Source organism: Xenopus laevis, chromosome 6L, assembly GCF_017654675.1.
Source record: "Xenopus laevis strain J_2021 chromosome 6L, Xenopus_laevis_v10.1, whole genome shotgun sequence".
Lineage (NCBI taxonomy): Eukaryota > Metazoa > Chordata > Amphibia > Anura > Pipidae > Xenopus > Xenopus laevis.
In genome coordinates this window covers 2,645,469-2,659,271 of record NC_054381.1, presented here as the reverse complement: position 1 = coordinate 2,659,271, position 13,803 = coordinate 2,645,469, and the positions used below count along the sequence as shown (strand labels likewise).

The 13,803-nt window shown below is 44.6% G+C and overlaps 2 protein-coding genes across 9 annotated transcripts in view; one reads left to right on the top strand and one right to left on the bottom strand.

Moving 5' to 3' along the window:
- The window catches only part of LOC121394826 (zinc finger protein 239-like), a 601,589-nt gene that overhangs the window by 6,647 nt on the left and 581,139 nt on the right, over positions 1 to 13,803 (bottom strand). Inside the window, exon 1 of one of the 2 annotated variants that reach the window (XM_041566965.1) lies at positions 726 to 822. The exons of the other annotated variant lie outside the window; for it this stretch is intronic. The gene's annotated coding sequence lies outside the window, so the exon portion shown is untranslated. Of the gene's footprint in view, positions 1 to 725; positions 823 to 13,803 lie in introns of those variants that run through there. 2 annotated transcript variants of the gene reach the window in all.
- Positions 1 to 13,803, top strand: part of XB5897957.S (hypothetical LOC495453 S homeolog) — a 658,286-nt gene that overhangs the window by 640,132 nt on the left and 4,351 nt on the right. For 2 of the 7 annotated variants that reach the window (XM_041565553.1, XM_018268490.2), the window contains exons 1-7: positions 6,420 to 6,778; positions 7,412 to 7,502; positions 7,714 to 7,812; positions 8,204 to 8,317; positions 9,361 to 9,456; positions 10,377 to 10,487; positions 11,837 to 11,932. In XM_041565553.1, the coding sequence (XP_041421487.1) occupies positions 7,451 to 7,502; positions 7,714 to 7,812; positions 8,204 to 8,317; positions 9,361 to 9,456; positions 10,377 to 10,487; positions 11,837 to 11,932 (568 nt within the window). In that variant the 5' untranslated portion in view covers positions 6,420 to 6,778; positions 7,412 to 7,450. 7 annotated transcript variants of the gene reach the window in all.

Here is a 13,803-nt window from a genome sequence, read left to right as displayed (position 1 = left end):
ATTAACCCCAGTCTCCCCTCTCTATCGGTCCCTGCAGCAGGATTAACCCCCAGTCTCCCCTCTCTATCAGTCCCTGCAGCAGGATTAACCCCCAGTCTCCCCTCTCTATCAGTCCCTGCAGCAGGATTAACCCACAGTCTCCCCTCTCTATCAGTCCCTGCAGCAGGATTAACCCCCAGTCTCCCCTCTCTATCAGTCCCTGCAGCAGGATTAACCCCCAGTCTCCCCTCTCTATCAGTCCCTGCAGCAGGATTAACCCCCAGTCTCCCCTCTCTATCAGTCCCTGCAGCAGGATTAACCCCCAGTCTCCCCTCTCTATCAGTCCCTGCAGCAGGATTAAGCCCCAGTCTCCCCTCTCTATCAGTCCCTGCAGCAGGATTAACCCCCAGTCTCCCCTCTCTATCAGTCCCTGCAGCAGGATTAACCCCCAGTGTCTCCCCTCTCTATCAGTCCCTGCAGCAGGATTAACCCCCAGTCTCCCCTCTCTATCAGTCCCTGCAGCAGGATTAAGCCCCAGTCTTCCCTCTCTATCAGTCCCTGCAGCAGGATTAACCCCCAGTCTCCCCTCTCTATCAGTCCCTGCAGCAGGATTAACCCCCAGTCTCCCCTCTCTATCAGTCCCTGCAGCAGGATTAACCCCCAGTCTCCCCTCTCTATCAGTCCCTGCAGCAGGATTAACCCCTAGTCCCACAGACAGTATGGGAGGAGGAGGGTAAATCACTTACCCAGCAGTAGTTAAAGTTGATTAGAGTGCAGTGCAGGGATGTGAGTTACAGAGTAAATAACACGAGGTCCCTCACAGTTGAGTTGTGTCCAGGCTGAGGATATTAGGGGAGGGACAGATTTATTTGAGCTCCGCCTATGAAGGGGGCGGTATCCCAGGTGACTGTAGCTATAGAGGAGCTGGAGTTCAGAGCCATTAATATTATGAGCTGACAGTTAGAAGTGCCAGTGGGAATACTGAAGTCGTCATGACACCGGTGGGCAGCTGTCACGTTAACTAGAATAGGGGGAGCTTGACCCCGCCCCTAGGAGAGATCTTTATCAAATATCAGTAGAAGTTTGTAGTATAAATGAAGGAGACAACAACAGTCATTGGATAGAGTTGTGTGGTTGGTAGAGATTACAGGAATGTACCACAATTATAGCAGGGGGGGGAAGGACACAGTGTGAGGGAGCAGTGATCTTTGTTCCCCGGGGGTGTCCCTCATAGTGTGTGTCCCTCATAGTGTGTGTCCCTCATAGTGTGTGTCACTGCTGTTGCAGCTCAACTACAAATCCCATCATCCCCTGAGGGAAAGTCAGTGGGGCTCACTGTATCACATCACATTATGTTTGGGAAGGGTTTTGCCTTTTGGTTGTTCTTATCTGCTGAGAGAATCCTGCCCCGGGTCACTGACCCCGCCAGAAACACAAACACATCACAGCAGTTGGGATATTGTAGAGCAAAGGGCAATTGTTTTTTTTTTTTTTGGAGGGGGTGCTTTGGAACTGAACATTTATCTGGTTGCTAAGGTCTGACTTCCCCTAGCAACCAGGCAATGGTTTAAGTGAGAGTGAATGAACAGGGGAAGGCCAATGGATATGTTCCTACAGGGTCAGTGCAATGGAGTGGCTTCATATAGAGAGTAAAGATAAGTGATTGTGACCCACCCAAGTGCAGGGGGAACCATGTGTATTTTGGGGTGGGGGAGTCATTTGAGGGATTTGAATTATTTGCCTCTTTCTTTGCCCATTCCCCAGTGGACATGATTGTTATTATAGAGTCAGTGTGTTTAACCCTTTACATGCCTGCAGCTCCGACACAGGGAGTACCAGGGAGACATTGCCATTTATGGGGGGATCTGTACAGATTGAACACACGGAGCTACGTGTAACGCAATGTTGTGTATAGTGAGGGGGATAATCTTGTGTATAGGGACAGGGCACAGGCCCCCCAAGCCAAGGAATCGCAAGCTGCTGTATGTGTCCGTATGTACATCAGTGAATACAATAGAATCACTACTATATACTGCTGGTGCCTCCCCTCTGTGCAGAGCAGTGCTGGAGGAAGAGTCAGACTAAATAACTCCCCAGTAACTCTGCATAATCCAGTGGTGGCACTAAATGCACTAACTATAAAAAAATGAGTTGTTTCCCTTTAAATTAACTATAAACTACTATGATGTAGAGTGTGACAGTCTGAGACAATTTGCGATTGGTTTTCATTTTTTATTATTTGTGGTTTTTGACTTATTTAGCTTTTTATTCAGCTGCTCTCCAGATTCCAATTTCAGTAGTCTGGTTGTTAGGGTCCCAATTCCCCTAGCAACCATGCATTGATGTGAATAAGAGACTGGAATATGAATAGGAGAGGCCTGAATAGAAAGATGAGGAATAAAATTGACTATTTCATGACAGGCATGAATCAAAAACATAAAAGTTGTTTTTTTAGTTCCTACAGGCACAATAATGTTGTACAGGTATGGGACCTGTTATCCAGAATGCTCGGGATCTTGGGCTTTCCTGATAACAGATCTTTCCGTAATTTTGATCTTCATACCTTAAGTCTACTAAAAATCATGTAATTATTAAATAAACCCAAATAGTCTGGTTTTGCTTCCAATAAGGATTAATTATATCTTAGTTGGGATCAAGTACAAGCGACTGTTTTCTTATTACACAGAAAAAGGAAATCATCTTTAAAAATTTGGATTATTTGATTATAATGGAGTCTATGGGAGACGGCCTTTCTGTAATTCTGAACTTCCTGGATAACGGGTTTCCCAATAACGGACATGAAACAGACTCTATATGTAATGTACGCTTACACAAACAAGATGATTCGAGAAAATCATTTGTATGTTGCACAATGAGCTTTTCACCCTACTCTTATACACAGGTACATATATATAAATATAATAGACAAAAGCCATGAATATCTTGTAAATTATATCCTTATAAACGGTGAGTTCTGATGTCATCAGTTATAAACGGTGAGTTCTGATGTCATTTCTGTCACATGACTCACTGAAATTTGTGTATTATAATAAATAAAGTACCCCCAGTTGTAAAATATGAGGATATTAGAAGTTACCTCGGAGTTCCATGACCTGTATAACTCGGCCTTCGGCCTCGTACTTTTATATGGTCATGAAACTCCTCGGTAACTTATAATATCCTTATATTTTACAAGAGGGGGTACTTTATTCACTATATATAAATATAGTATATTCACGTGTGTGTATTGCCAGTCTGTGGGGAAGGAATGTCTTACATCTCATGACTAATGTAGGGGAAAAGTCTTGCAGGCCTTGCTTGGCCCCCCTTAATGGAGTGAACAGTTTCTGGGTGCCCATGAGGCCCTTCTAGAAACTGTTCAAGGTTATGTGTAACATCTGTGAGAAGGTTCTTTTTACTGTTATGTTTTGGTTTCCAGTAACAAGGTGCAATATCTTTGAAGCTCACACATAGTGGTACTCCCTTTATTTTCACATAACTAGCTAATCACACTGACTTGTACTCCTCCTCACTCCCTATACTCCTTCCTTACTCCTTTCACATACCATTCCCATGAAGTTCCCCACTAGAGGGTATATAATGTGTGGTCAATCTTTTGTTTCTCAGTTCTGACCTACTTGTGTATCAGAACCCAGGGAGCTCGTGTATGTTTATTATATAAATAATAAACTTGGATTAACCCTTTTACCTCGGTGATCTCCGGTCTTTGGATTATTCCCTAACACTAATTGTTGCGACTCAGTAGTCTTTAATTCCTGCACCGGTCGTTAAACTAAAGCTGTGATTGTCTCTGACCAACTGTTGCCCCTACCTGCCGCCCCAGAGAGCTTGGCAACACCCCACGTGTGTATCAGGCGTGTGACTCCTAATAATATTTATACTCAATGGCTCTGTGTGGGAGTCGGGCAGGAACAGCCCAAACCTTTATGCTACAACAGGATCTGCTGGGTCAGACTCACTGGCACCCAGTGCCGGGCCAGCCTTGGCAGACACCCTAGGCAGCCCAGCTGATTGGAGCGCCCCAGCAGCGCACACGCAGAAAACCTGGTGTGCGCGGAAAAACGCGCGCGCATGCGCTAAAGAATCTGTTGTGCGCAGAGCTGGGCCAACCCGGCCAGGCGCCCTTGGCAGCCTGGCGGGCCAAGGCGTCGGCTCTGTGCACGCTCGACTGCGCATGCGCTCCAGTGCACATGCACGATATGTGCGCGCGCATGCGCAGAAGCGCATTTACGCCAGTGCCAGACGAGGAGAGACGGGACCGGACACGGGGTAGACGACAGAGCAGGTACGTGCCTGGCGCCCCCTCAGCTTTGCGCCCTAGGCACGTGCCTACTCTGCCTACCCCTAGTTCCGGCCCTGCTGGCACCTGATTCCATGTTACTTTGTATCACTGGTAGCGATGAGCGAAATTTTTTGCTGAGTTTCACGGCAAAAATGGCGCCGATAGACTCCAATGGGTGAAAAAAATAGTGGACAAAAAAATGAACGCACCACATTGTGCGAGGAAAAAATGTTGACGCCTATAGACTTCAATGCATTTTGGCGAATTTTCGGCATTTCAGGAACTTTTGGAAAAGTGAAACGATGTAGGTCCTTCCAAATGAACTTAGATGGTGTATTTGTCTTAGTGGGCAACAGGCAGGAGTCCGCTCCCTCCACAAATAGGAAAATACTTGCATTATGGAACATTATTTCTCCAAGGTTACAGCTACAAAACACCAAGCTCTGTTAATTCTACATAAACTTTACATAACGATTTCTACGCTGCCTTCTAGTGATGAACTAGAAAAAACGCACCACTCTTGCTACGGTTGTTATGTTTTGTTTCACTGAAAATGTAGCAATCTGTAAATTTTGGTTTTACTCAACCGATACGTGACGCAATCTTTTGCCATCTAAGTGCTTAATAAAAGAATTGTTAAAAAAAGAAGAAAGAAATATGATATATTGTCCACTGGGGTCGGGAAAAGTAACTATGTAACGTATGGCATGTGATGGTTTGTTTTCTTTTCCCAAATGATGATCCATCTGAACAGGGTAGGGCTGGGCAGGACTTTCTTCAGGGCCCCGTTGAGCACATTTGGGGCAGGTTTGGGTGGATTGAGGAAGGTGTCTGGGGCCACATTATTACTTACTAAACTCTGCCTCTAAACTGTAACGTTTCTTTATGAGATTCTGCACAAATTGCAGTAGAAAAAGAAAAGTGAAGTCTACAGCGCAGAAGGCAAAGGTCACACACACGTTATAGACATATTTCTACCAACAACACAAACCTTATACAGTATTTACTATAAACAATCATTGAGGGACAGGTAAAGGTGAGTTACAGGTAAAGGATCGGTTATCTGCAATGATAAAAATCACTGACACATAAAATAAACCCAATTGGATTCCTGCAGCTCGGCCACAATCAATAACAAGATTCTCTTTTTTTTAATTGCAGAGAAAAAATATAATTTAAAAAATGACAATTATTTGCATAAAAACTGTCCCCTGCGGGAGATTCTCCTCATGATGTTGAGCCTTTGTGACACCAGCTTTTTAAACTAAACCTGCAGTGCAGACCTCCCAACTGTCCCTTTTTCGGAGGGACAGTCCCTCTTTTGACAGCTCAACCCGCAGTCCCTCATTTGTACTGGAAAGTCCCTCTTTTCTCTGCACTGAACAGCCAGAAAAAGAAACAAAGTTTCTCACTTAATTGGCTTTTAGCGGAGAGCCCAGAACAGCTAACAGGTGCAAATAAGATACTTTGTAACAATTTTGAGACACAAAAACACCGTTTAGATAAGGAGAAATATTTTCAAACTTTCATAACCTGCCAAATTTTGTAAAATGAACATGGTAATTAGGGGGTGTGGCCACAGAAAGGGGTGGGGTCAAAAAATTGCTGCGCTACGTGCGGGAAAAAAAATTTTGTCCCTCTTTTTACTTCCAAAATGTTGGGAGGTATGTGATTCAGACAGACTGATAAGCTAAGGGACAGTGTGTGTGTGTCAGTCAGTATATCAGTCAGTCAGTGTATCAGTCAGTCAGTGTATCAGTCAGTCAGTGTGTCAGTCAGTCAGTCAGTCAGTCAGTGTATTTGTTGTGAACTGAAACACAAACATGAAACAAACAGGAACCTTTCCTTCCCCCCCCCCCCAAGTAAAACCAGCATTTTGTGTCATTGTGAGTGAACAGTCTCAGCACAGAATTTGATTAATAGACAAATCTCTTACTCCCCCACGTCTGCATTAACTTACACCTGTGACAAAGGAGACGAGTCGTTTATTTTTTGGCTTCACTTGGAGCAAATAGGTTTGAATGACGCTTTATACGAGTCGACGCCGCCATTTTATTGGTGGGAAGACATAAGATATAATTGGCTTACGTCACTAACTCGCGACTTCGGCGCGCAGGAAAGGCAGAGGATGCCGCACTGATGAAGGATGTAGAATTGTTTCACGGTCACGTGGTTGAGGGAAAAGGCGGAGCGAGCTATCTCTCTACCAATTGTTTCCAGGGAAACCAACAAAATGGCGGCGCACCTTCTACATAGTGACAAGTCTAAAGTGATAGCGGCCATTTTATTGGGCTAGAGTGCTTGGGTTACGCTCAAGTCAGCAACAGAGTCCTTCCCCTAGGGGCGGAGCTGAAGCCTAGAACGGCGATTGTGCTGAGATGTGAGGGGATTCACTAGGCAACAGGCTGGGAATTGTCCCCTGCTGCTGCCTGTAACTCCCTGCAACTCCCTGACATTACCATCCCCTGTACTCACATCTCCAGCCTCATCTACTGGGTAAGTCATTTTCCCTCCTCCTCCTCCTCCTCCTCCTCCTCCTGTACTGTCTGTGGGACTGGGGCTTAATCCTGCTGCAGGGACTGATAGAGAGGGGAGACTGGGGCTTAATCCTGCTGCAGGGACTGATAGAGAGGGGAGACTGGGGGTTAATCCTGCTGCAGGGACTGATAGATTCTGAATGAATGGCTGGTACAGTGCTGTGTGTCTTAGTCAGAGGGAGTTGGGACTTCAGTGCCTGTGTGTGTGTGTAACTCTGCTGATGTCATATAACTTTCAAAATGTAGAGCTATGATGTCATTCCCATCTTGTGTGTCTCCTCCCTTTATTTGTGTTTATTTCAGGAGTGTAACCCTTTACTGTTTAGGCTGATGACTTGTGTAGTGAGTTTTGGCAGAAAAGGGCAAACTGTTGTTTTGATGCTGACATTTCCCAGGTACAAAGGATGGTTGATGGCAGCGTATGGTTGTGATTTACAACAGATCAAGGTTCAGCACTTGTAGCCTCAGCCCCCCTCTCAGAATTGGGGTATTTTTCCAGATGAAACGGTTTTGCTGCTCTTGACATTCCCAATTTGGGAGCAAGTAGACGAGTGCAGAGAATCACGGCTGTTTGGTGGCTTTTCTGTTGCAGGGATCGTTGCACAGAGGATTTTGCTGAAGAGCTGACAGTATGAATTCCCGTTCCACCATAAAGAGAGAATCAGATTCCGTTCTGGGTGCAGGTGGGTGATTTTCTTGTATAACAGAGTGTCGGCCATTTTTCTTACACATACACAGGAGCTCTCCTCAAGTAGAAATGGACAGAACAGCAGTGTTTGGACCAGAATGAAATGGATCATGAGGCTGATGGGGCGGAGAGACTGGGTGCTGCCCTCCTGCACCTTCTTTCTGTCCCTCTTGTCTCATAACACAACTCTTTGCTCCTTCACACAGGATTCCCAGAGGCAGAGCAGCTCCAGATAAAGATAGTGAAGCAAGAACCAGACAATTATCAGAGAGGAACCAGAAGCTCCTCCGTTCCACAGATTCCTGGTAAGACATCCACCGACTACAACTCCCAGAATCCCCTCCTGGATTTTGTAGTCCAGCTGCAACCAACCCTGGTTTTGCATCTGATGTGAAATAGAAACATCTCTAGTATCTCACAATCATCACTTTAACTTGTACATGAGATATATATCGTCATTTCATCATCGAAGCCCTTGTCCTTCTTCTCTTACCATATATCTGCAGTGTCGATGTGTCCACACTACAGATGCTGCTGGCATTGCATGCTGGGATTTTGCTTTTACCTTCCTGGCTTTGCAGGAGTTCGGTGGGTGGCACACGCAGAGGGCGCTGGATACCGTATCTGTACATAAAGCAACTCTAATGGGCTGTGTCTCACTTCCTGCTTCCTGCCGCACTTCCTGTTCCCTGTTAGGTTTCCCCCTGAGTGACCCAGAAGAGTCCCGGGTAAGGATAAAAGAGGAAGTGCTGGACCCCAGTTATAATGAGGATGCAATGGACGACACAGTTATCTCCTTCACTGTTGGAGGTAAGTAGGGAGGGCAGTTGTCACTGAGACTTGGCTGTGCGTCGGGGATCTGTCCGTTTGTCTGGTACAAAGCACAATATCAGCAATTACACACTGTTGGTACATAGGTAAGATCGTGTGCATGGCAGGCTGCTAATAACTTCTTCAGAACCCTTGTGCTAGAACCCTCGGGACTTACACTTGGGTGCCTCATTCTCATTGCATTAAAGTGGACCTGTCACCCAGACACAAAAATCTGTATAATAAAAGTCCTTTTCAAATTAAACATTAAATCCAAATTCTATTTTTTATTAAAGCATTCATAGCTGTTGTAAGCTCATTTAAACATCTCAGCTGTCAATCAAATATTGTCTGCCCCTCCTCTATGCCTTAGGCAATTACTTTCACTTTCCATTCAGCGCTTCCTACATGTCACTTCTCTCCCCACATTCCCCCCAATCTCTTCACCATTTAATTGTGTAACCAGGACATGGGGATGGACATCAGGTCCCCCATTCTGGTGCACAAACAAGATTCTGAGATGATACAAGACTTGTCTTAATAACAGTGTCCCACAAAATGGCTCCTGCCTGCTTGTTATAATTATGAATTCCCAGACTGAAGGAAACAAGATTCAAATAATTTATATAGTGTCATTAAAGTTCATTTTGCTTGACTAATGTGATAAAATAGGATTTTGAATAATTTGTTTTGGGTGACGGGTCCCCTTTAAGGGGCATTTGACTGGCACGATTCTCCCAGTAGACTATTCTGTTCATCATTATGATGTGGTTACTCTGCACATAGCAACGATATACAGTAGATTTATTTCTTACGGGGGTTCAATCCCTCTGTACCATTGGGTGGATTCACTTCACTTCTAGATACAAAGTCTCTACAGGTGATGAGCATCGGACATTCAGCAGTCACTCTAGAGCCATTCTCTGGTGGGTGATAGTCAAATTGCCATATATACTCTGGGTCAGTTCTGTGGGAAGGAATTGTGGGATCTTTATGTTCTGTCAGCTTCATGCGGCACCTGTCTGTCCCTTTGTGCTTCCCAGAGACAGACCCACAGACCTTACAGATGAAGGAAGAGGATGAAGGAGCAGCCTCTGGGAGTTACCAGGAAGACACGTCTACTCCATTTGCTGAGGGGGGTAAGTACCCGTTGATTGTCAGTGTATTCCTCATTCTGTTTATATAGTGAATAAAGTACCCCCTCTTGTGAAATATAAGGATACCGAGCAGTTCCATGAACATATAAAACACGAGGCCAAAGGCCAAGGTCATGGAACTCCGAGGTGACTTCCAATATCCGCATATTTTGCATCAGGCGTACTTTATTTATTATATTACACGCGTTTCAGTGAGTCATGTGACAGAAATGACATCACTAAGCTCCAATTATAGTCAATGACATCACTGAGCACCATTTATAGGGATATAATTTAGAGGATGTTCATGGCTCTTGTGTATTACAATGATATTAATCCTGCACACACAGGCCTCACTCAGGAGAGGTAAATTCCACGAAAATGTCCGATTGGTGCCTAAAGCACAGAATGAATAAATGTTCCAGACACACAGGGTTAATGTTTGCTCAAGAGAACAGCATGTTAAATCAACACTTTTACTGGTTTAGTTCATAGTAACATAATTACTTGGCAGTGGTTGAGGGGAATGTAGCAGGAGGAAGGGTGCAGGGCCATAACAGCAGAGTGTTTAGATTGGACAGACTGATAATAGAGAGAATAATACATTATTTAATGTCAGATTTGTTACTGTTTAATACATAATGACACATCATGCACGCCATCTCCAAATATACATTTTTACATCCATTTAAAGCAGCCTGGCTGGCTGGTTATATTCTGTGCACTACTGTTCCCGACTCTTGAAAGAGTGTAGCAGAAGCCGGCTGATTAAGAGACCTGGAGGAGGAGTCAGAAGCAGAAAACAGTAACATATAAACAATTACTGCTTAGCATTTGCACACTAAAATTACTGAAGTGTTTCATTATAAAGTGTCTGTTTGCAAATCATTCCATTCACAGCCCTGTATTTCTCTTACTGCCAGGTTTCCTTCTGGCTGGGCAAGAGATTTATCAGACAAAGATCAAAGACGAACCAGACCCTGAATTCTACCCAAACCCAAGAGACATTTCAGTGGCTCCTCTTCCTGATGGGGGTAAGTAGCCATGGACTCTGTGTCTGTGGGTCAGTAACACTGGAGTTTAGGGGTCTCACTGCTTGTGTCTGTGGCTCAGTAACACTGGAGTTTAGGGGTCTCACTGCTTGTGTCTGTGGGTCAGTAACATTGGAGTTTAGGGGTCTCACTGCTTGTGTCTGTGGGTCAGTAACGCTGGAGTTTAGGGGTCTCACTGCTTGTGTCTGTGGCTCAGTAACACTGGAGTTTAGGGGTCTCACTGCTTGTGTCTGTGGGTCAGTAACACTGGAGTTTAGGGGTCTCACTGCTTGTGTCTGTGGCTCAGTAACACTGGAGTTTAGGGGTCTCACTGCTTATGTCTGTGGGTCAGTAACACTGGAGTTTAGGGGTCTCACTGCTTGTGTCTGTGGGTCAGTAACACTGGAGTTTAGGGGTCTCACTGCTTGTGTCTGTGGGTCAGTAACACTGGAGTTTAGGGGTCTCACTGCTTGTGTCTGTGGGTCAGTAACACTGGAGTTTAGGGGTCTCACTGCTTGTGTCTGTGGGTCAGTAACACTGGAGTTTAGGGGTCTCACTGCTTGTGTCTGTGGCTCAGTAACACTGGAGTTTAGGGGTCTCACTGCTTGTGTCTGTGGCTCAGTAACACTGGAGTTTAGGGGTCTCGCTGCTTGTGTCTGTGGCTCAGTAACACTGGAGTTTAGGGGTCTCACTGCTTGTGGCTGGGGGTCAGTAACACTGGAGTTTAGGGGTCTCGCTGCTTGTGTCTGTGGGTCAGTAACACTGGAGTTTAGGGGTCTCACTGCTTGTGTCTGTGGGTCAGTAACACTGGAGTTTAGGGGTCTCACTGCTTGTGTCTGTGGGTCAGTAACACTGGAGTTTAGGGGTCTCACTGCTTGTGTCTGTGGGTCAGTAACACTGGAGTTTAGGGGTCTCGCTGCTTGTGTCTGTGGGTCAGTAACACTGGAGTTTAGGGGTCTCACTGCTTGTGTCTGTGGGTCAGTAACACTGGAGTTTAATGGTCTCACTGCTTGTGTCTGTGGGTCAGTAACACTGGAGTTTAGGGGTCTCACTGCTTGTGTCTGTGGATCAGTAACACTGGAGTTTAGGGGTCTCACTGCTTGTGTCTGTGGCTCAGTAACACTGGAGTTTAGGGGTCTCACTGCTTGTGTCTGTGGGTCAGTAACACTGGAGTTTAGGGGTCTCACTGCTTGTGTCTGTGGGTCAGTAACACTGGAGTTTAGGGGTCTCACTGCTTGTGTCTGTGGGTCAGTAACACTGGGCTGGAGTGTGTAACTGGAGGGATCTCCCTGAACTTGTATTTAAAACAAATCCTTGTGCAACAGATGTCTTTGTCTGTGTCGTTTCTTTAGGCTCATTTACAGAAGGGAAAATGGAGAATGAGCATATGGACACCGAGGATCCTCTGTCCACAATAAGGAGTGAAATTGTTACTTTTCCTGTGCCTGGTGAGTACTTTTTTTTTTTTTTTAAATTTTGGACCATAATGCATTCTTTAACTGAAACTTTGTTCTTTAAAATAAAGTTCAGATTAACAATTTGGCAAATTCAGATAATATCGCTGGCCAGAGGTATCTGCTTTGTGTGGAAGTGTAGTTAATACCTCCCAATAACAGATTGTGCCTGGAAAACGTATTATTTACTGATGAAATATATGTTGCCAATTGGCTGGAGCCAGTGTTAAATTGTTTCCCGTGCTCCACACTTTCACACCAAATGCATTTGGGCCAATGGAAATTGCCGCTGATTGCTAATACTGATTGGCTGGAGGGAGTTAGCTTCACAGCTGGCAATGTCCGGTAACGAGCAAAACACTGACCGGGGGGGGGGGGTGAGTAGATACATTTAATTGGAGGATGAGCATAAGCCAGTCATCTTCTTATTATTGTCCATCAATGAAATGTTCTGAACTTGAAGCTTTTTACCAGTCACTTTACCCACAGCTTGGCCAGTATTACTGACCACTGGCCTCCAATGAAGTTTGAACATGTCATACTTAACCTTGGGTCCCCAGATTATCTTAACATGGGATTTGTAGTGTAGCAACATTTATGCCCTAATGTTAAGAAATGGTGGGAAAGCAATTCTGTCATTGCGTGTTGTATAAAGGGTGCTGCCAGCCAATAAAAGTTGTTGCTTTTGTATGAACCCTATCAACACTGCTTGCCAGTTTGGACCATACATAAAAGGTTCTGCTGCTCACCAGTAAATGCTGTATGTTGTCTCTGTTTAAGTCGCTCATTAGCTTTCCATTTTTAATGAGGGTTTCTCTTAACTGCTTCCCCCCCAGGGAAGATGGACCCAAGTTGGCCAACATTATTTCATAATAGAGCAACAGTTCTAGCTGTCAGTTTGTCTGCAGATGATGCGTTGGCTTGAGTTTTATGCCGTGGTAAAATTGCATTAATGGAAGGAGTTTGGGCTAAACACAAGCTGAACACTAGTCCAACATTGTAAGCAGATACTTCCCCGAAATGTTCTGCTTCTGTAGGACCAGCACCACAGGCTGCGTTTATAAGTTATATGTGGAACTTCCAGGTCAATCGCTCACTCCTCTCAAGTTTTCATTTAGGCATTCAGTATACACACTTTTACTCATACTCTCCCTCACACACTACCCCATAAGAGCAGAACTTGCTAGTTATACTTCCAGATACTTATGTAACACAGGAATAGTGTCAGAATCTTTAGCTTGTGCTGCCTGCCTCAAAAGTAGCGATGCCTCAAAAGTAGCGATGCACCAATGTATTTGATTGGGGAATCCGCTGACTGCTATCCCATTCTGCAGGATTCAGAGTATCAAGTCAAGCATTTTTTTTTTCTTCACAGCTCATGACATTTTTAAATGTTTCTCTAATATTAATATGTAAATTAATGTAGGATTTCGCATGTGTCTTGAGTTCAAAAATGACGGATTTGGTGCTTCCCTACTCAAAAGCTTTATTGTTTCTCAGTCCGTCAGGGATTGTGAAGGAAAAAAACACATTTTAAACCTTCAGTGGTGGTGTTTGGACTTTTTAAGCCCCTTTTTTGGGTCCACCATTTGGTATAGCCCTCAAGGAAACATTGTTATATAAACCATTCAGCCATGGTTTCCAAGTAGCGACAAGTAAATTGGGCAGGTTCTTCCATGAATGTGAGCCCTAAATTGTGAGGATTATGGGTCATAAATTAAAAAAATCTCTATATCCATGCTTTTTGGAATAAAATAATTTTATTGTATCATTTTAAAATCACAGAAACCCCATATTTAGCCTAACGCGTTTCATGCTTACGTAGCATTGCTTACCTAGCACTTGGTCATAGGCAATGCCCCCCC